At 39.3% G+C, this 18494-nt stretch overlaps 2 protein-coding genes across 7 annotated transcripts in view; one reads left to right on the top strand and one right to left on the bottom strand.

The window, feature by feature from the left end:
• Positions 1–663: 663 nt before the first annotated feature.
• Positions 664–15826, bottom strand: NDUFAF5 (NADH:ubiquinone oxidoreductase complex assembly factor 5). Of its 3 annotated transcripts, XM_082307255.1 has the most exons (11): positions 15527–15826; positions 15345–15385; positions 15015–15078; positions 14299–14346; positions 14096–14199; positions 13566–13605; positions 11561–11758; positions 10975–11035; positions 9619–9702; positions 9195–9277; positions 664–9064 (listed from the first exon to the last, which is right to left on the bottom strand). In XM_082307255.1, the coding sequence occupies exons 1-11, from the start codon at positions 15776–15778 to the stop codon at positions 8978–8980; spliced, it is 1062 nt and encodes a 353-aa protein (XP_082163381.1). In that variant the 5' UTR covers positions 15779–15826; the 3' UTR covers positions 664–8977. The 3 variants fall into 3 exon arrangements, 2 of the variants coding, with proteins under 2 accessions (XP_082163381.1, XP_082163382.1); XM_082307256.1 differs by lacking the exon at positions 14299–14346; XR_014227718.1 differs by lacking the exon at positions 664–9064 and having other exon boundaries at positions 9242–9277; positions 9619–9719.
• Positions 15827–15937: 111 nt separating this feature from the next.
• Positions 15938–18494, top strand: part of ESF1 (ESF1 nucleolar pre-rRNA processing protein homolog) — a 33356-nt gene continuing 30799 nt past the window's right edge. The window contains exons 1-3 of one of the 4 annotated variants that reach the window (XM_082305391.1): positions 15938–16008; positions 16600–17296; positions 18056–18393. In XM_082305391.1, coding sequence (XP_082161517.1) covers positions 16600–17296; positions 18056–18393 — 1035 coding nt within the window. In that variant the 5' untranslated portion in view covers positions 15938–16008. Of the gene's footprint in view, positions 16009–16068; positions 16273–16344; positions 16477–16599; positions 17297–18055; positions 18394–18494 lie in introns of those variants that run through there. The other 3 variants (XM_082305390.1, XM_082305392.1, XM_082305393.1) reach the window with 3 other exon arrangements.

The raw sequence follows: 18494 nt of genomic DNA, 5'->3' as shown, positions 1-18494 counted from the left end.
AAAAAAACCCAAACAACACTTTTATTTTAATACCTGCTTATAAATACTATTTCTTGAATAAACTAAAATTAGAAGTCTCCCAGGATTTAAATTCTTTGGGTCTAGCCTGGAACACAATTGTTAATCTGAGACCAATATGAACATCCAACATTGTGTACTTAGGAAACTGAGAGATCCTATTTCTTTATATAATGTAAGCAAATAATACATTTTAATAAAATAATTTACATTGCCCTGAGTTAAATCCTAGAAATGTGAAGATACATCTTTTAATGGACCTACGAACGAGTAAATTGAACACACTGCCTGTTTTGTTTGGCAGGCTACTAGCCACGGAGTACACATAGTGGCCCATCAGTTCACAAAAGCAGCCCAGGATCAGCCACACTATTCCGTTTGCTCAGTTAGCATTGTAAGGCAAAAGAGGAAGGCAGGCGAGTGTGCTGTACAAAGTTATCAGGTAGGAAAAATTGTGGTAAAGCATAAATCCCTAGGAAAGTTGGTGCCACTAAGTCGGTATTCTAACGCGCAAGAAAGAACTTGCTGCTACTTTCACAGTCACAGTTATAATTTTATTCATTGCACTTAACAGAATGATGTAATAAAAGTACTTTTAAAATGGATGCACTGTTGAAGTAATTAAAGCATTTTCATGATCGAGAAGTCCGTGACAGGGAAAAGTCTCTTGCATTCATCCCTCTTTCCAGTAATGCCTGCTTGCATAGGAGAGGTGAAATCAGAAGTCCATCATGAAAACATACTTTGAAAAACTCGGTTCTATTCTTCAAGCCTTGCATTTTTTTTGTTTGTTTGTTCACTCTCTAGGGAACAGGCAAAGTAGAAGAAACTTCATGTTTTACTAAGTATGTGTTCTCATGGCCTGTAATTTTCACCACTTCAGTCTTGGCAGGTCACTGCAACTTAGCTAAGTTTTCATACAATACAGTAAAGAAAACTGAGAAAAATATGGTCACAAAGAGAATTCCCATCATAAACAAATCAGCTCTAGGAGGGAGGGAAAAGCATCCTTTGGATCTATCAGCTAGAAATTCTCGAGTGCCCCACACCTGGTTACCTCCCAGGAACTGCACAACTGCTGGCACCTGTGTGCAGCAGCCACTGCCTGAATCATGGTTTGAGGATCTCTGCATCAGCTGTGGGACTCCAGCACCCCCTTCCCCTTTCCGTAGAGTACTAACATGTATTTTTTTTTTATCTTTATCATCTATGTGTATATTCTACATTTAGAACTGATCCAACTATTCTTATGAGGCTGCACATACAAAACCGGCCTAATACTAGCCACATCCTGACATCTGTTACAAGTTTGAATACATAGTCATAATAGCATGTTAAAAAGGGGGAAAACCCTACTGCTAACCCCTACAAAAACAAGAAGTTTTTCTCTTGAAGGAACTCTCAACTCTACTGCCATCCCTGTTTGAGCCAATACTTTAAAAACTCCTCATACTGAACAGATTTGATTGACATTTTACAGTAATGCATTTTGTCAAGGAAGCATCCAATGGGAGCAAGTTACTACACAGACTCTAACATGGCTCGCCACATTTTTGCTAGTGTTTTCAATGTCCACACAACAAGAAATTGCCCATTAAATTTATAGACCAATTTTATGCTAACTGTACTCATTACAGTCTGTGAGGAAACTAGGTAATTGGGTTGTTATACTTCTATCTTTAGAAATAAATTAGAATTACTGCTTAGTTAGACTAATTTAAAAATGTCTGACTGTGCCTGTTCTAAGCATCCATTAACAAACACTGGCTTCTACTCGACTTCCCACTGCATTAAACAGGCCATTTCTGTACACAAGACAAAGCAGCTAATCAACTGGAGGTTGAAAATAAATATGCAGGGAGCAGGCATACAAACTGCAGTGTTAAAATACATTTGTCTTATGCCAAGATTAATTTGTAAATTCATCTCAAGCGTTACACTTACTAAGTCATGTTGATGTGTTTTCAAGATGGTTAACTCCTAGAAAACAAATAATATTTACAGTACAGTTAAATGGAGTGAGTTATTCCACAATACTCAAAAGCAGAATCTGAAAAGGTAGGTGTACAGAAGCATTTGCATGCTGCCGTACTCAGTACTGTAACATCTAACTCTTAGATCCTTTTACAGCTAAGGGATTCTGACTTCCATGCTCAAGATTTCTAAAATTATGCACAGTCTCTATGTGACTGTTCAGCGATCTAGGAAAGCTAGTAAAACAAAGCCAAGCTGTCCAGTAGAAAATACCAGCAAGGAGTACAGAGACAAAGTAATTTTACATTTGTGAGGATATACTAGCTCTCTGCAGGGAAACACTTCCCTGCACTTTTGAAGCCTTTGGGTTCATACACCTGAATCCTTTCCCAAAATGGAACAACTAAGTCTACTCCAAACATGTCTTGGAGGCCAATAAATAATCATACTATTATCTTTTAATTCCATATCTTTGAGATAGCTAACCACAGGGTTATGGAAGCTATAAATTAAATTCTATCCTCTGAATAAGGGATAATTAACTCCCAGCTACCAAAAAGTACCAGCCACCATGCTGTAAAATGTCCTGAATATAGATGCAATCACCCAATGCAATTCAGTGTTCAAAGTTCTACTTTCCATACAATAAAGATTCACTGAGCCAAGAGAGGGAGGGGAAAACAAACAAACAAACAAAAACCACTAAGTTACTATTTGGAAAGCTCAAACATAAACAAAACAACAGATGTTTTAGTCTGTTTCCTGAAAGGTGGTAATCGAAGATCAGTCATCCATGCATCGAACAAGTGCTCTATGTCTGTTGACTGAACAGTGCTGTGACAGCACCACAGCTCCTCCCGAGAATGCCTTCTAAGCTGACTCCTGTAGGCAAAATATTCTAAGGAATGCTTTGTTGGACATGTGACTAACAAAACCTCTTGGCAGTGATTACATCTCTGCTATTTTTTGGAATTCCAGAAATCATTATAGGTAACTAAAGAAATTCACAGGCAAAAAAAATCAGGCATGCATGGGATGCTACGCAAATGCCTGTTACATGGATACTAAGCTGACTTTGGTTTCTATTTTGAACCTGGCTACCTATGAAGTTCAGCATTAGTTTACCAACTAAACCTTGCTACAGCCATTGCCTCAGAACAGCAATATTACTCTTGTAAGAGTGGGCATTCTGCTGTTGAGTCACGAAAGATATCGACTGGGAATATAATCATCAAATCTGAAGTGGTACTTGATGGGAATTACATTTTTAATTACAAAAGTGAAAGCAACTCTGATATTAGGAAATAACATCAGGAGTCCTGCATCAAATGCCAGTAAGTTCTCCATCACATTAAAGCAGTGAATAATTCTAGAACTAGAATAAACTAATAGATCTTCACAAAAAGAATACATAGCAGAAAACAAGTGGGAAACTTAACATCCCTTAAGTAGCTTTTGGTAAGAATGGATGCTCCTGCCACCTAGATGCTAAAGCAGTATATACTTTGTAGAGATGAGATGATAAAGGACCTAAAAAGGGGGCATTACGTACATCCATCACTGGCTCAGCTCAGGGAGAAAGCAGAGCACAATTCAGTATCAACAAAAATTTGAAGTTACTACTTATTAGACCTGTTACCCATTAGACTCCCTTAGTAAATTGTTCATTTTGGATAGTATTTCCACAGAATAAGTAATTTCTTAATATTAGGGTACTTCACCTTAGAAGTAAAAAGTTTAAGAGTAGAACTTCAAGCCATTTAAATTAATGCATGTACTAAGTAAAATAGTCACTTTTTTTAGGCTGTTCATTTGGCTAAAAAGGTGGTATTACGTAACAGCAGAAATGTATCCAACGCGTTTCTGTCCCTTTAGTTTTGTCACCTATGGAACCAGAAATTGTATTTGATCAGACGTATGGAAACTTTCACGGTAAATAGATTTATTCACAGGGGTAGTTTTATTCTTTGTTTTCTTAGTGTACTCACACAAACTCTGGGTGCAATATTAAAAGAATAGGTCAATGATCAGAAGTCACACATAACGTGCAGATCCCAACATCAAGTTACACTTCTACTACAAAGTGTAAGGAATCCCTACAGAATGCAGAAAAACAAAATGCATGAATTGGGATTCATTAGTGTGGTAAAAATGAAGCCTCCTTATTTTACACATTATCATTAGAAAACTGCTATATTGTGATACATTCTGGCCTATCATGAACACTTTGAGGCCAAATAAGATTCCCCAGTATTCATCATCACTGCTCTAACATAAGGTTCCAAACAGAAACACTTTTTCTGAGAAGGACTTTGTCTCCTAGTTTATGAATGCACCTCGTACCCCAAGAAACAGCTCCAAGTCATGGGGGAAATCCACATGGCCTCCTGTTGGCAAAAAAGCCTCGACAACATCAGCTGCTAAGACAGAAATACGAGTGCAATGTGTGTGAACAGAATATCCAAAATCTGGTAAGGCTGAAAATGAAGACAACCATCAGCCACATTAAACAGTGACCAGGAAGCTACCAAGAGACTTTGGCTGGGGAAAAAAAAAAAAAAAAAAAAAAAAACCAGTGAGCTTAAAATCAAGTATAAAAAGCACTAACATTTCTAAGAGTCAGAAGAGAGAAGCAGTCAAAACCTGGTCTGACCCTGAGGAGATGCCCTCCTGGCATCTCCAAGCTCTGTTGAGGCCTGAGGGAGCACCCTCCCCAGCAGCCCCCGCGCCTGCCAGTGGGCTGACAGGACAGGGTGCAACAAGCACTGACCGCTGCTGGGGTGCCTGCACATCACCTTGTGGGGTGCTATCTCAACAGGTGGGGGGATTAGCGGAGCACAGGGAACAGCACAGGTAAGCATGCAGCTACAGCACCCACACCCCCGAAGATGTACGTATATCGGGTAACGTACTCCTAGGAGGGTGGGCTCTTACAACCCAAACCTCCTGTTAAAGGGATAGAGGTGAGCATGTAACTGCAAACTTGGGGGGGGGATTGCTCTAGAAGGGTGTTTAGACATCTGAAGGTGTTTACTAAGGTTTTCAAAGGGTCTAGTACAGTCATTTATCTGTTATATTGCTGCTATTAATCCTGCATGTATAGTTCACGGACTAGCAGTCAATTACAAGCTATTAATAAATCAACAAACCACTTTAATTCTAACTTGATTTAAGCCATGAGTTGTTTTCCCCTACAACAAGCACATGCACTCTCTTCAGTGTTTTCTACTTCACATCAATATGCAGCCTTTGGCTAACACTTAACTGTCTCAGGTTTTTCTTTTCCTTTTATTATCTTTTTACTTTTCTTTCACCCGAGGGCACCTAAGATATTCAGGAAATCAACCAACTAGCTATACAGGTCACATTTGCTTCAGTACTCAGACTGATTCCAATCAAACTACTACAATAACTATGCTCCACCAGAATAATGGCTTCAAATCCTGGACCAAAATAGATCACGTCTTTGAAAAGTGGATATTAAGTTTTGGGTTAGACAAATGAAAATTCAAAAGGTTTAACATACATGCTACCTTTCTTAATGTGGCTTCTTGAACAAGAGGCTCTAATGGATTTAATTCACTAGATCAGATCTTTGCATCAGGAAATTCCAATTAAACACTGTATGAAAGATTGGTGTGTTTCTCCCCCTGCAACTGACAAAGTTTAGTTTTAGCTCACTTCTAGAAAATATTGTAAAAAAAGTGTAATTTATTTCTTTTTTAGGCAGAATAAAAAAACCACAGTTAAATTTAATTTTGTATGGTTTACTTCTGTACTTCTGCTGATGACATTTTTATAAATTAGAGGTAATCAAGAATCCTTTCCCACGTTTCAACTTCACAAATTCTCAGTGTCTTCTGAAAGCGTAAGACCTGCAAAATCTAATGCCTGGGTTACAAAGCGTAGGGCCTCATTATCATCCCCATATCCTAAGTAGACTTGCATAAAACTATACATTGACAGATCTTCTAATCAAAGACACTGAGCAAGCATGCTCACTGATCTGCGACTCAGACCTTCAGAACCTTTCTGAGGCTCAAAAATACTAATGTTCATTAAGTGTAAACGTGCTTCTTCTAATTTTTTTTTTTTTTTTATTTATCGGCTCCTAACTTTTGATTAATCAAAATAATTATCTTCCAGAATTCTTTTTTCCATTGTTCTGTAATCAGGAGAAAAACATTCTGTATTATGCATAAAGGTTTTTAAAACTAACTAAGCTTAAAAGAGATGTCACCTTAGCAACTACTTTTTAAAAGTTACTTACTCTGCAGAAGCTGATTTTTAACATGCACTTAGAGTTTAAAATAATTTCTAGACTAGCAACTGGCAACCACGTTCTTCTTCATTACAATTTTAGAAAGCCATAGCAACTTAAATCTGAAAAAGAGAATTAAAATATAACAGAGCCTTATGTGACAAAAACATCTGTTCATAGTAAACTAACTGTTTTCAAAGCTATCCATTCAAGTCCCATACAAAGAAAGTGACTAGTGGAAACAAGAGTAACCTAGAATTCCAAGAAGAAATACTACAGAAAAAAATAATTGCACTTAAAAAGATACATAATAGGCAGTTATTCAAATGCAGACAGCCAGGGAAATGAACACCTTATTGCTGTCAGTTGCATGCCCCCTAATTCCACCCTACACTGCTCCAACACCATATTTATTACTCCTCACTTCTACTTCCCCCCAGCCCTTTTCCAAGTTAACGGAATATCTAAACTTTTCTTTCCCCCAAGTGCTAGGAAGAAAACTACTCTTCTATTCCTCCCTGTTCAGAAGGTACGTTTCTCCATTACCAAACCACATTCTTACCTCCTTTACTGTTTACATATTCCATCTGTGGAATATGGAATCGAAGAACTGGAAATCCTTCCTTTTCTCTGTAACTTAACTGAGTGCTTCAAACAAGCACAGTAGGAGCACTTCTCCCATTAACATTTACCGAGCACATTCCACCTCCTCATTCCCTTAACACGTCTGAGTCACAACCACCAGCTCGAGTGACTGGATATTAACCTACTGAAGCAAAAATGCATGAAGTTACAGTCATCTGACACATAAGTTCAGAGAAACCTACATCTTGGAAACTGGAGAGGTTCCCCTTGAAATAAGTGAATTTTATCTAAGCCAGAGAAGATTTGTAGAGATGCAGTCTCTTGTATTAAGTCCACTGAGGTATTATTAAAAAAAAAAATAAAAAAATAAAAAAAAAGGAGGCTTTCAGAGAAACAAGCTCTTGTTTTAGATTTAGTCTTAACCTTTATAGCCCTTTATCTTATCAGACCACTTACAGCCTCTTCCCCTTTTTCCAGGAGGGTTACTGTTCTTTTCTAAGGAAAAGGAAAGATGAACTCATTCCCCTTGAATCATTATGGATTAGGCTTGGAGGCAAAAGCAGGACAGAATATCCCTACCCTCCTTATCGTGATGGTTTGTACCTTCTCTGCCCATTTCTTATTCAAAGTCAAAGCCTGGTAGATAAAGCAAACACCCAAATTAGCCCCCTTAAATTGATCTTCTAGCCAGCTGAATACTACAGGAAGAGTTTCTTTCTAAAGACCATTTCTGTTATTTTGAAAATTGAACACTGTTAAGCAGTAGGAGGTAACTTTAATATCTGTATTAGTCTTTGAATCATAATTCAGTAATCCTTGACAGAATACGAAGGCTTCTGCCTACCTTGCCTATTTGGTCTGTGCCACAGCATTCTGTCAAACTCCACCTGCTGGATAATCCTAAAACAAGCCCAGAGAAGCTTTCGTTTCACCAGTACTGATACAGCACCTAGATACAACGATAAAACTGATTGAATGGTATACCTGATGATATATTTTTCATGCTTTTTGTTTCTACCATCAAGTGAAATCTCTGGGTAGATTTTTTTTCTAAACACATCAGGTTAATGGGCCATATTTGTAACTAATATCAATTTCTGGCAATGCAGTTATATACAGGAAAGTCACAAGCTCCATGCCACAGCTAAGGAGAAAAAGTATACGTCATGCTTTTCAGTCTCTGATAGTAGAAAAGCATAAAGTAACATGTTAAAGTAATTTTTAACTAATATTTAGATCAAGTATCACCTTTAATTTTTCAAACGCTATGAGATAAAAGAACAGGTAACAAGGAGCCACGGGACTCCAGAAGAGTACCAACTCCAGAGAACGCCAATTCTAAGCTAATTAACTAATTTGAAACGTACACGTCCATCTGAGCGCTAGGTGACTTCTGCTTGCTACTCCTTTCAGTAAATTAAGTCAGATGGTGATACATACATTCTGTTAGAGCTACAACAAAGCTTTCTTTATGGCTGAGCTCTACTAGTCATGTTTGGGGGTAGAAGGAAAAGTAATTGAATTTGAGGGCTGTAGGTGAAGGGGAGCAACCCGAGATATTTTCATAATACAGAACTTACTTAACCACTTCCTTATACACAAGTCAAACATTCAAATTTCAAACAATAAACTCACAGAAACTTTTACCCATAATTTCCAACCCACAAAAAACATAATAATTTAGATCTGTGTATTTGCTGATATTTTCTGTTATAGGATGTCTTCTAAATACACTTGCCACCAAGTACTATTCTTTATTATGATCTACCATCCTTTAGGAATAATTTAAAAAGTAATGCAGGGTGATGATATACACTTGGGACTTGCAAATCATACCTGGAGCAGTCTGTGATACTGACGTGCTGGAAGACGCATTGCATTTGAGAATAGTAAATTAATCAAAAGTTGGGAGAGCATGTATTCACTTAGAATACTGCTCAAATATTTCTCTAGAAACAAAAAATGAACACCATTTTACACAGCTAATGCTGTAGCACAAGCAGTAAAAAAACCCCAAAAAACTCTGTGTGCAGATTATTATCTTTTCAGAGTATCATCACAAAATAAACACAAGTGAAGACTATCTGCAAGGAGGAGTTTTATAGAAGCTTCAAGACAACTATTATTTCTGATGAAGAACTATTTTTTTCCTCTTGAAAGAAGTCCATCTATTTTTGCCAGATCTCCAAATGAAACTGTTGCAGAACCTCTCTGGGCTGGTCTTGCCTAAGAAAAAAAGAAGAAAAAAAAAAATATACACAGCTATTTTTAAGTTAAAATATTTTGTAACAAGCTTTTAAAGCATCAATAATTTCAAAAGTACCTTCCAACAGAAAATAGTTCAGCTTCACATTACCTGTGATTCATGGAATTTCCAGCCAATCATGTAGTAGATCTGAAACGTGGCAGGTACTGAGCCATCCCTATTTCCGTACATTTCTGTCAGGGCAGGAAGGGAGAGAAAAAAACAGTACACAGAACGTCAGTTCTAAGAACATTAGAACTAAGTATGACATATTCATCATAATGACTCTTGGTGAAAGATTGGGGACAATAAAAATATCTCATACTGGTGCATCAACATGGTTCAAATCCTGTCATTATACTTAAGGTTAAAAATATCTGTACGATAACGGTATTTTGTTCTATTCCAAAATGATGGTGGGTTTTTTTTGTGCACGTTTTTGTTTTGTTTTGTTTTACAGAGGTCAGAGAAAAAGACATAGAAAATATGTTCTTAAAGTCATTTCAGACTAACTCATTACCTCTCAAATACCTACCTCGGTATATTGCAGCAGCTGCCAACATTGTGTCCCTGTGTAGCAGGGGTTTTCTATTCCAAGAGCAATTACTCTCCCCCATACCTAAAAATATGTTTTAGCTTTAAGAAAAAGAAGACATAGCATATGCCATGAGTTAAATGTCATGCACTAATGACAGATTTCTACTAAACCAGAGTAAGTATAGAATCCTCTGAACCTCACTGTAAGAGAGAACAACATACCGCCAATAATTAGTTTCTTACCTACAAGAATCCAAGCCTTTTAATGCCATTGCTTTGCAATTTAGAGCTTGTATTGCTAGGAATGATTTCAAATTATTATTTCTTCAGCCTGAGTCTTCAAATATTTAGGTTTTCTAATATAATTTATTTTAAGCACAAGTACGAAGTGTTTATTCAGATACACCATTTGTATGTATTTTTTTTAAACAGATACGCATTAACATTACTATCCCAAGAGATTTTTAATAAGAAATAAAATAACCACAATTCTCATCTCTTTAATCACTTACTGCATCTGAACGTTTCTGCAGAGAATTAAAGTTTTGTTTTCATTAAGGAATTACTGTAAACAACAGCAGCTGATCTAGAGTAAGAAGATGCCCTAAATTGCTCTGTAAGTAACAACGGACTGCATATGAATAACTACTTTACAATCCATGACAAATGCATGGATTACTCAATTACTAACTCGATTGTTAAGCATCTCGAGTATTTTTTGCATTCAACAGACTCCAATTTGAGGGTCTATTTATTCTCATTCCAAAGCAATTTCCTGAATCTCCTGATAATTAGGGAGGCTCAGAGGAAAAGTTTGTACACGGGATATATGCTTCTGTCTCCCTTTCAGGGCTTTTCAGCAGCTTCCACTGAACAGGCTCACAAAGAATGGGAATACAAGGGAAGCAGAAAATTCATAGCAGACCATGAAGTAGCAAATCTTTGACTTCTGCTTCCTGACATGAATCCGCTGACAGGCGTAGTCTCCTGACTCACTAGAGATCAGGAAAAAAGTAATGCTTCCACTGTTACAATAAGCTTTATTTATTCATTTATTTATTAAGGAATAAATTTTTTATGAGGGTGGTGAAACGCTGGCACAGGTTGCCCCGAGAGGTGGTAGATGCCCCATCCCTGAAAACACTCAAGGTCAGGCTGGACAGGGCTCTGAGCAACCTGACCTAGTTGAAGATGTCCCTGCTCATTGCAGGGGGGTTGGACTAGATGGCCTTTAAAGGTCCCTTCCAACCCAAACCATTCTGTGATTCGGAGTTAAGAAACACACAGTGAAACTCTTCTGTGTCTGCATCACTGATAAAGAAAACATTTACGTTTCCATAAAGTATATACTTGCCTTGCAAGTCTTCCATAATCTCAAACAATCCTGGGTAGTTGACCTGAATTTCATCAGTATCCTAAAAGAATTGAGAAGCTTAGTTTTAGAGCATATCAAGCGAAAACAGTAGCATTATGCGAGACTTATGCTAGAGCTGCTAACGGACTATTCATCTGCCACTTCTGTTCAAACTGCATATTTCTCAGAAGAATATACTGTCTTAACATTTCTAAAAAGTTTTGTTTAGTAGCCCAAATGCAATCAAATTTTAACTGAAATGCCATTATTTTCTTCTTGGTTTTAGAAGAAAGCGCAAGAGTGTCTAAAGTTTTTTCAAGCAGGTCTAACATACTCTGACATTTCTCCAAGAAGACCATCCAAATTCTACTGGGCTGCTGGCCAAAGACACACTTCAGTTGGTTTCATTAATCACAGTGAAGCCAAGAACAGAGGCAGTCCAGGCTATTTCAGAAACTTATTCAGCAAGGTACACGACATGCAGAAGGAAGCAGTACATTACTTATACATTCGTAAATAGTATTTTTTATATACCAGCAGCTCTGATGTTCTGGATTGTTCTAATTGTTCTTTTATTTATAATTACCACAGTCAGGGTGTTAAAGCCAGCTCTTGACAGCAGATGTCCCAAATCAGAGACAGCAGTGAACGGTGATACGTGAGGAGAAAAACCCCCTTCCCTCTCCAATTCTGCTAGCTGCAGAGAGCAGCGAAGCTCATACAGAGTGTCTCCCCCAAACATTGCACCAATGAATACTCCATCTGGCTTAAGAACTCGGTGAATCTACAACACAGAAAAAACATAAATTAATGTTTTCTGATATTAAGCCTATGTAACTAGTTGTTCTTAGGACTTTTTGGTTTTTTTAAATGAACTTAAAAGCCATTGTTACAATAGTTGTAACAGGTTTTTTAATATTGACTGTATTCCACAAGGCAAGCTGCGCAAAAGCTTTTGGTAACACTGCAAGATAAATAAGCTGCCTGAAAAGAGACCATTTGTTCTTAAGAGTGAATCCCCAGAAATTACACTTACAGTCAGGAAACACAAAGTGTGCCATGGAAATCTAGGGTAGAACTATTTTCAGTGGGATACTCCTAAAACAATATCCTCAATTAATTTACTTTGGAAAATAAGGTAGATTAAGATAGCTTCTTCTTACTTTTAGTTTCTCAGATGAGTGCAGCAAAAATACTTTTTAATGGCTTGATTTAAGAGAAACGGAGGCCTTACTTTCTCGTGGTGATCTTTGCACTTCTGAACGCACAACAGAGTAATGCAATTCTTACTATGTCTACACCTGCTTATTTTTAACTAGCTGGAATAGTAATATCACGACTCAAACGCCAAGGTTGATAGGCTGCTTTCTTGTCTAGTAAGTCCTAGCCCCCTTCCTACTGAGGAGGGCAACAAATTCATACTTTCTTTTGTCCTTAAGAATTGGCAATGATCCCTGGTTTAGATATCCAAAAGAGCCATATTACATAATCAGGCTAACGAGACAGCAAAAGCTGCAAACAGCTTACCTTACTGATTTGAAACAAAAATCTTTTAAACTGGTTTTAATTACGTATTACTCAAGCTACCTTTTCTATGCTAATAAAGAAGCCTTCAACTGACAGGTAAGAAATTTAAACAGTTGAAGGCAGTTTCCATTAGTTAAAGCCAGTGGTCCCAGAGTAGGAAATGAGCATTCACAATGAAAGTTGGCCAAGAACCCCAATTCCCTCCCCTTTGTGGGATAATGTGTCAGCTATTTTTACTGTGGAGGTAAAAATATTTTACGCTCCAGAGAACACTTAAATTCCAGAGAAAATGATATATTTCTTTCCAAGCTTTCTATTTTTTTTAAAGAAAAAAAGTACTGAAGACATTGCGATTTGTATTTTTATTCTTTCCATAATAGCAGGGTACTCCTATTCATACCAACAGGTGACAGAATAGCACTGTAATGATTGACCAATTTGAAATAAATGAAAAAACAGCAAACTGGTTAAAATATTCATTGCTTTTGCTCCCAACTTAGCCGATTTGAAAAAAGTTTTCACCTGCAGGAAGGAGCTGAAATAATTAAAAAAAAAAAAATAATCACATTTTTTCAGTAACAGTTTCAGTTTTCTATCCTTAACAAGTATTTGCTTCATTTAAAAACCAAATAGCCTTTAACTGACTAAAGTTGTATTTCACAATAAATAGCTGAGACATAAAAATAATACAAGTTCCATAAACCAGTTCTGGAGAAGTCAGATTTAGAAAACTCTTGTACTACAAGTAGTAAGAGCTAACACACAATAAAACCAATAGCATTGCCTCAGTTTGCATTAGTTACCGTGATCCCAGCTGTTGAGACTATAAAGTGTTATACAAACATGTAGTTTCACAGTTATTTATTCCAAATTGATTTGAGACAGTAAATTAGTAGAAACATCAACTGATGCTCCCCAAACTGCCAAAAATACTACAAAAAATACTTGTGTGCAACATGAGCTATTTCTGTCTCTCTTATTTGAGGACGACCTGGGAATACAGAGTGCTCTGAATGCAAGCAATGGCAAGTGTTAATTTTTAGCATTAAAAAATGGTTTCTTACCTCTCTAAAAGCTTTAGGAAGGTCATTCACCCAATGTAAACTGAAATAACAGAAGCGTACATTTTATAATCGCATATTAAATACAATTTAGGGAGTGGAAATAATTGTTACATTATCTAAGTCTGTTTCAGAAGCCAAAGCAACAAACTAGTTTCTCAAGCTGCAAAAGTTCTGAAATGCCTGCTTAAAAGTGACACTAAATAAAAGCGAAAGTTCATACAAATAGTTTTTTTGTTTGGTTGGTTTTCGTTTTTTAAGTTGAGAAGATGCAAGTCCTGGAGACTAGTTTCACAAAATGCAGGAAACTTAGAAGGCACATTTGTTTTGAAGGAAAAACAAACAAACCAAACAGTAAGAATCACCAGCACAGCAGTTTTTCCTAATGCATACTCTCATTAACTATGCAAGTACATTTATTATTGCTGTTTAATGGACTATTAATCTTTATTTTTCTTAAAGTTACTCTGAAAAGAACACTATTTAACATCTTTAACCAAAAAATAAAATGTAAATAAGTGATTAACGCATACCTTAAGCTGCTAACAACAAGATCAAATGTATCTTCTTTGAAAGGAAGGAATTCCTCATCAGCTACAACACTGACCGTAGGGATTTCAGATTCTACAGCATTTTTCTAACGTTGGGTTAGAAGAAAAACAACATCAGAAACTCACTTCTTTTGCTTTCCCGTATTATGGAATTGAAGCACATTAGCATTCAGAAAGCTACTTACTAAAGCATTCTCTGCAATATCAACTTGAATAAGTTTTTCAATGGTTTCCTGAAATAAATTTAAAAAGTCTATCAAATACTTAAGTTGCTTTACAAGCTGATGTTAGTCATTTTTTGGAACGCTTACACATATTTATAACAAGTCAGAAGCAATCTTTTTAACACTTGATAAAACTTTACGTAAAGCAGAAAGCATTCCCGCCCCCCCAACATAATACTTAGTAATTGCTCCCAGGCAGAATAGCTGAGGTAAAAGTAATAACAGAAAGCACATTTTGTGTTTTTAGGTACAGGTTCAGTCAGATATAAAGGACAGATTAACAGCCCATGAAGCAGTACAGCACAGTTCACGAGTGGTAAACTGTTCACCATTTAGAAGTCTCCATAATGATACTTCTCTTTAACAACTAAGTGCGTCCAACAAAGACTGATCGAAAAAAATGCATCTCCCTACTCAAGACTGAAGGTTAACTGGAATACAACAGATAGCTTCCCTTGTGCTACTGTCTGTCTAGTCTTCGGTGACAACAAATATAGAGCAACAGCCTGCACAACACACACCTTCAGACTGTAGCTACGGATATGAGAGAGAAAAAAAAAAGGAGTTACCTCATCAAGATTCAGATGATTGTTTTACGTTACAATAGAGCCCTATTTGAAAAGGGAGGGATAGATATGTACTTATTTTAAACACTTTGACGTATGAAGGGACAGTACCTTGGTTAAATGTTGAGCTATGTAACCTCTTCCAGAGCCAAGATCCAAAGCAAGAGGAAATGTCCTAAAGAATAAGTTTAGCAACATAAAATGTAAGCAAGACTTAAGCTATTTTAAGTTTTAGCCTATATTAAGTTTTGTCCGCTCGTTTCCAAACATCTTTTCGAACTAAACACATCGAGCGCCCTCCTGACGAGAGAGCGCAGCGCAAGGCGCTCGCAAGCCCGCCCTTCCTCCCCAGGGTCCCGTCCCCTGACCGCGACCCTGCAGCTGCAGGGGACTGCGCGGGACAGGGAGCCGTGCCCCGCTTCCCCCCGCGGCGAGGCTTACCTGAGGATATCAAACACCCTGTCCGCTACCCTGCCGCCGACCTAGGGGGAAAGCCCGCCGGTCAGGGGCGCGGGGCAGCGCCCACGCCCCCGGCAGTTCCCCCCCGCTCTCCGCGCCTCGCTGAGGCCTCCCCCACCTTGCCGAGGGGGCCGCCCCGGGCCGCGGGCCGCCGCCGCCCCCACCTCCTCCCGCAGGTAGTCGCACTTGGCGGGCTCGGCCTGCAGCGCCGCCCAGTTCTTCTGCTTCCGCTTCAGCCGCCGGTCGAAGGGGCTCAGGGCGCCCGAACCTGAGGAAGCACCGGTGGGGGGAGAAGCGGCGGCGGCGGCTCCTCCTGACAGCGTCCAGAATCGGCGACAGCCGCCGCCCCAGCCCGCCCGCAGGACGAGGCGACCGGACCCCCTCAGGGCCCGCACCCCAACGGCCGCAGCGCCCATGGCGGGAAAAAACAACGGCGGAGGGGCCCCGCTTGCGCGCACCCCGCTCCGCGCATGCGCGCTGCCGCCCGCCGCCTGCCTTCCGCCGGTCGCGCCGCGTGATTGGCTGGGAGCGGTTTGTCCTGCCGCGGCCGCCGTAGGGCCGCCGGAAGTGCCCGCCTCGGCGTGTGGGGGGGCTCCGCGTGAGGGAGTGCAGCCGGGCGGTGAGGAGAAGGCGGCGGCCGTTAACGGTCGGTGGGCCGCGGGCGGGGCGAGCGGGGCTCCTCGCTGCCGGGCCTCCTCCTCCCTGGGTCGGGGAGGGAGCGGGGTGCCGCAGCGGTAAGGCCTTGGTGCTGCCGCGCTGCTGCTGGGCCGCGCTGCGCCTCTGCCTGCGCCGGAGCTGCTGGTGGCACTGGGCTGAGCTCGCCAAGATACTCGTGCTCTTGCTGACTTCCTTCCTAACTGGCGCTTTAAAATGTGGAATACCTTAGTCCTGTGGGAAGTACAAGTCTGAGGTCTGGCTGGCAGTGGAACTGTTAGAGGTCGAGTTGGGGATTGGCAGGGGATCATTTAAGGCTGTATCTGCAGCCGGTATGGTCTTTATAGCTGCATATCCGCTATCAGAGGAAGCTCGGATGTGTGGGCAAGGCTGTAGTAGTTACAGGATTATTTGTGACTCATTTAAATTGCCGTGTGCGCTTTTGGAAAGAACTTTTTAGGTACACGTTAGAAATTTACCTTTCCTTAATTCTTCAAATTTTTTCAATTAATATCTAGATCTATGTTAATAATTTTTTTTTAATCACAGGCGTTTGTGTTTGTTTTTTTTTTTCATATTGTAGATGTCCAAGTCTTCCGCAGCATCAAAAATGTCATCCCAAGAGGAGATACTGAGCGATGGGCGGTTTAGCTGCGTTGCTAGGGATCCCAGATTTTGGGAGATGCCCGAAAAAGAACGTAAAATCAAGATTGACAAACGATTCCGAGCTATGTTTCATGACAAGAAGTTTAAGCTGAAATATACAGTGGATAAAAGAGGACGCCCTGTTAGCTATACTTCTACAGAGGACCTCAGGAAATTTTATGCCCTGTCAGAGTCTGACTCCGATCTTTCAGAAAATGATAGTAAAGAACGTACTGAAAAGAAAAAAAAGAAAAAAAAAGCTAAACCTAAAGGAGAAGCAGATTCTGCAAAACTACTTGCTGATGGTCTCCCTAGGGAGGAGAGCAAAATAAAGAGACAAGGGGCGGACCAAACGTGTGAAGCGGTGACAAAACTAGATGACCTTGAAAATGAAGGACAAAAAATTGCATCTAAATTCAACTTGAAAGAGGACTCTAAGAAAACTGCAACAGAAATTGATCGCTCTCAGGGAAACAAGGGCCTTTTACACAAAGGGGAAAGCAAGCAAAGGGATGCATCAGGAGGAAGATCAATTTTAATTCAAACCAAGCAAAAGTCTTCACAACCAGCTGCTACTAAATCAGTTAAAGCTCCCAGGACGGACCATTCCCTAGTAGGAAAAAGAAAAGGATCAGGTGAGTTATTCAAATAACAAGTAGAATTTGGCTACATTTACTTGGATGTTGTTGCTTTTGTTTTATCCATGGAAGATCTTTCACAAGCTCAGTCATAAAATAGCTGACTGACTCGGATTCAGTGTTGCTGAAGAATCGGAGTTGGTCAGCTCTTTATAGAATCAGTGCTGATTCTTCAGTAAGATTGAGAACAGCCATATCCTTTTAATTGTTGGAGCTGAAATTGTTGTTTAGGGTGGTTAGAAAACTAAAATGTATAGTAGCGTATACATTATTTATCAAACTGAATATCAAATATAAGGTCTGATACCATGAAGGCTTCAACATATCAACACTTATTGACTGAAAGCGTAAGGATGGCAGCACCAAGCCATTAATATAAGAGGGTGTTAGAGAGAATAGGTGACTGGAAGAAAAACATTCTTTATATTGCTTGTGCATGCACATAGGCTACGTTATTGAAATCTAATTTCTTCCTGTTGATTCTATAATATAAATAGAATAACAGAATAATATTTTCTCAGAGTTTGAGATCGATAATATGGTTGTGGGCCTAAAGAGTAATAGATGAGACAAGCTGAAGAGCCGATACTGGTAATTTATGTTGTTTGAACTTCCCTGACGTAATTTGTTCTTGCATCGTTATGCATTTCTGGAGTTCTGTAAGTCTGACGTTTTTTCCTCTTTGTAAAGGATCAGACGTAATTACAGCATAAAAATAGATACCTGATGTTTATCTTTCACTGACTGTATGCACAGACACCTGTGATCAACGTGACATCAGTAAAAGCCAATCAGAGGAAGAAATTTCTGCAGATGATGATTCTGAGTGTGCAGAATCGGAAGAAGAGGAGCCAGAAGATGACGGGGAAACAGGCGAGGATGAGAAGCCAGAAGACGATGGGGACACAAGCGAAGACGACAGTGACTCAGAAGATGACGAAGAAAGTGATGGTGGGCCTGATCTAGCTAGAGGCATAGGGAACATTGAAACGAGCTCAGACGATGACGAGGATTTAAATGAAATATTTCCAAAGGAGCCAGAGATAGAGCATTCATGGCGCGAGCTAGACAAAGATGCTCCTCGTGGAGATGAGGTAACAATACTTCTGCATGTGAAAAGTTGCTACGTGACAAACTCAGAAGTGTACGCTGTTATGAGTTCGTTATAGGCCTTCATCTATGAAATGTTTTTTGG

Source organism: Platalea leucorodia (assembly GCF_965183815.1).
Source record: "Platalea leucorodia genome assembly, chromosome: 3".
Classification (NCBI taxonomy): domain Eukaryota; kingdom Metazoa; phylum Chordata; class Aves; order Pelecaniformes; family Threskiornithidae; genus Platalea; species Platalea leucorodia.
The sequence above is the reverse complement of the archived record's forward strand: the minus strand, read 5'-3'. Positions and strand labels throughout refer to the sequence as shown.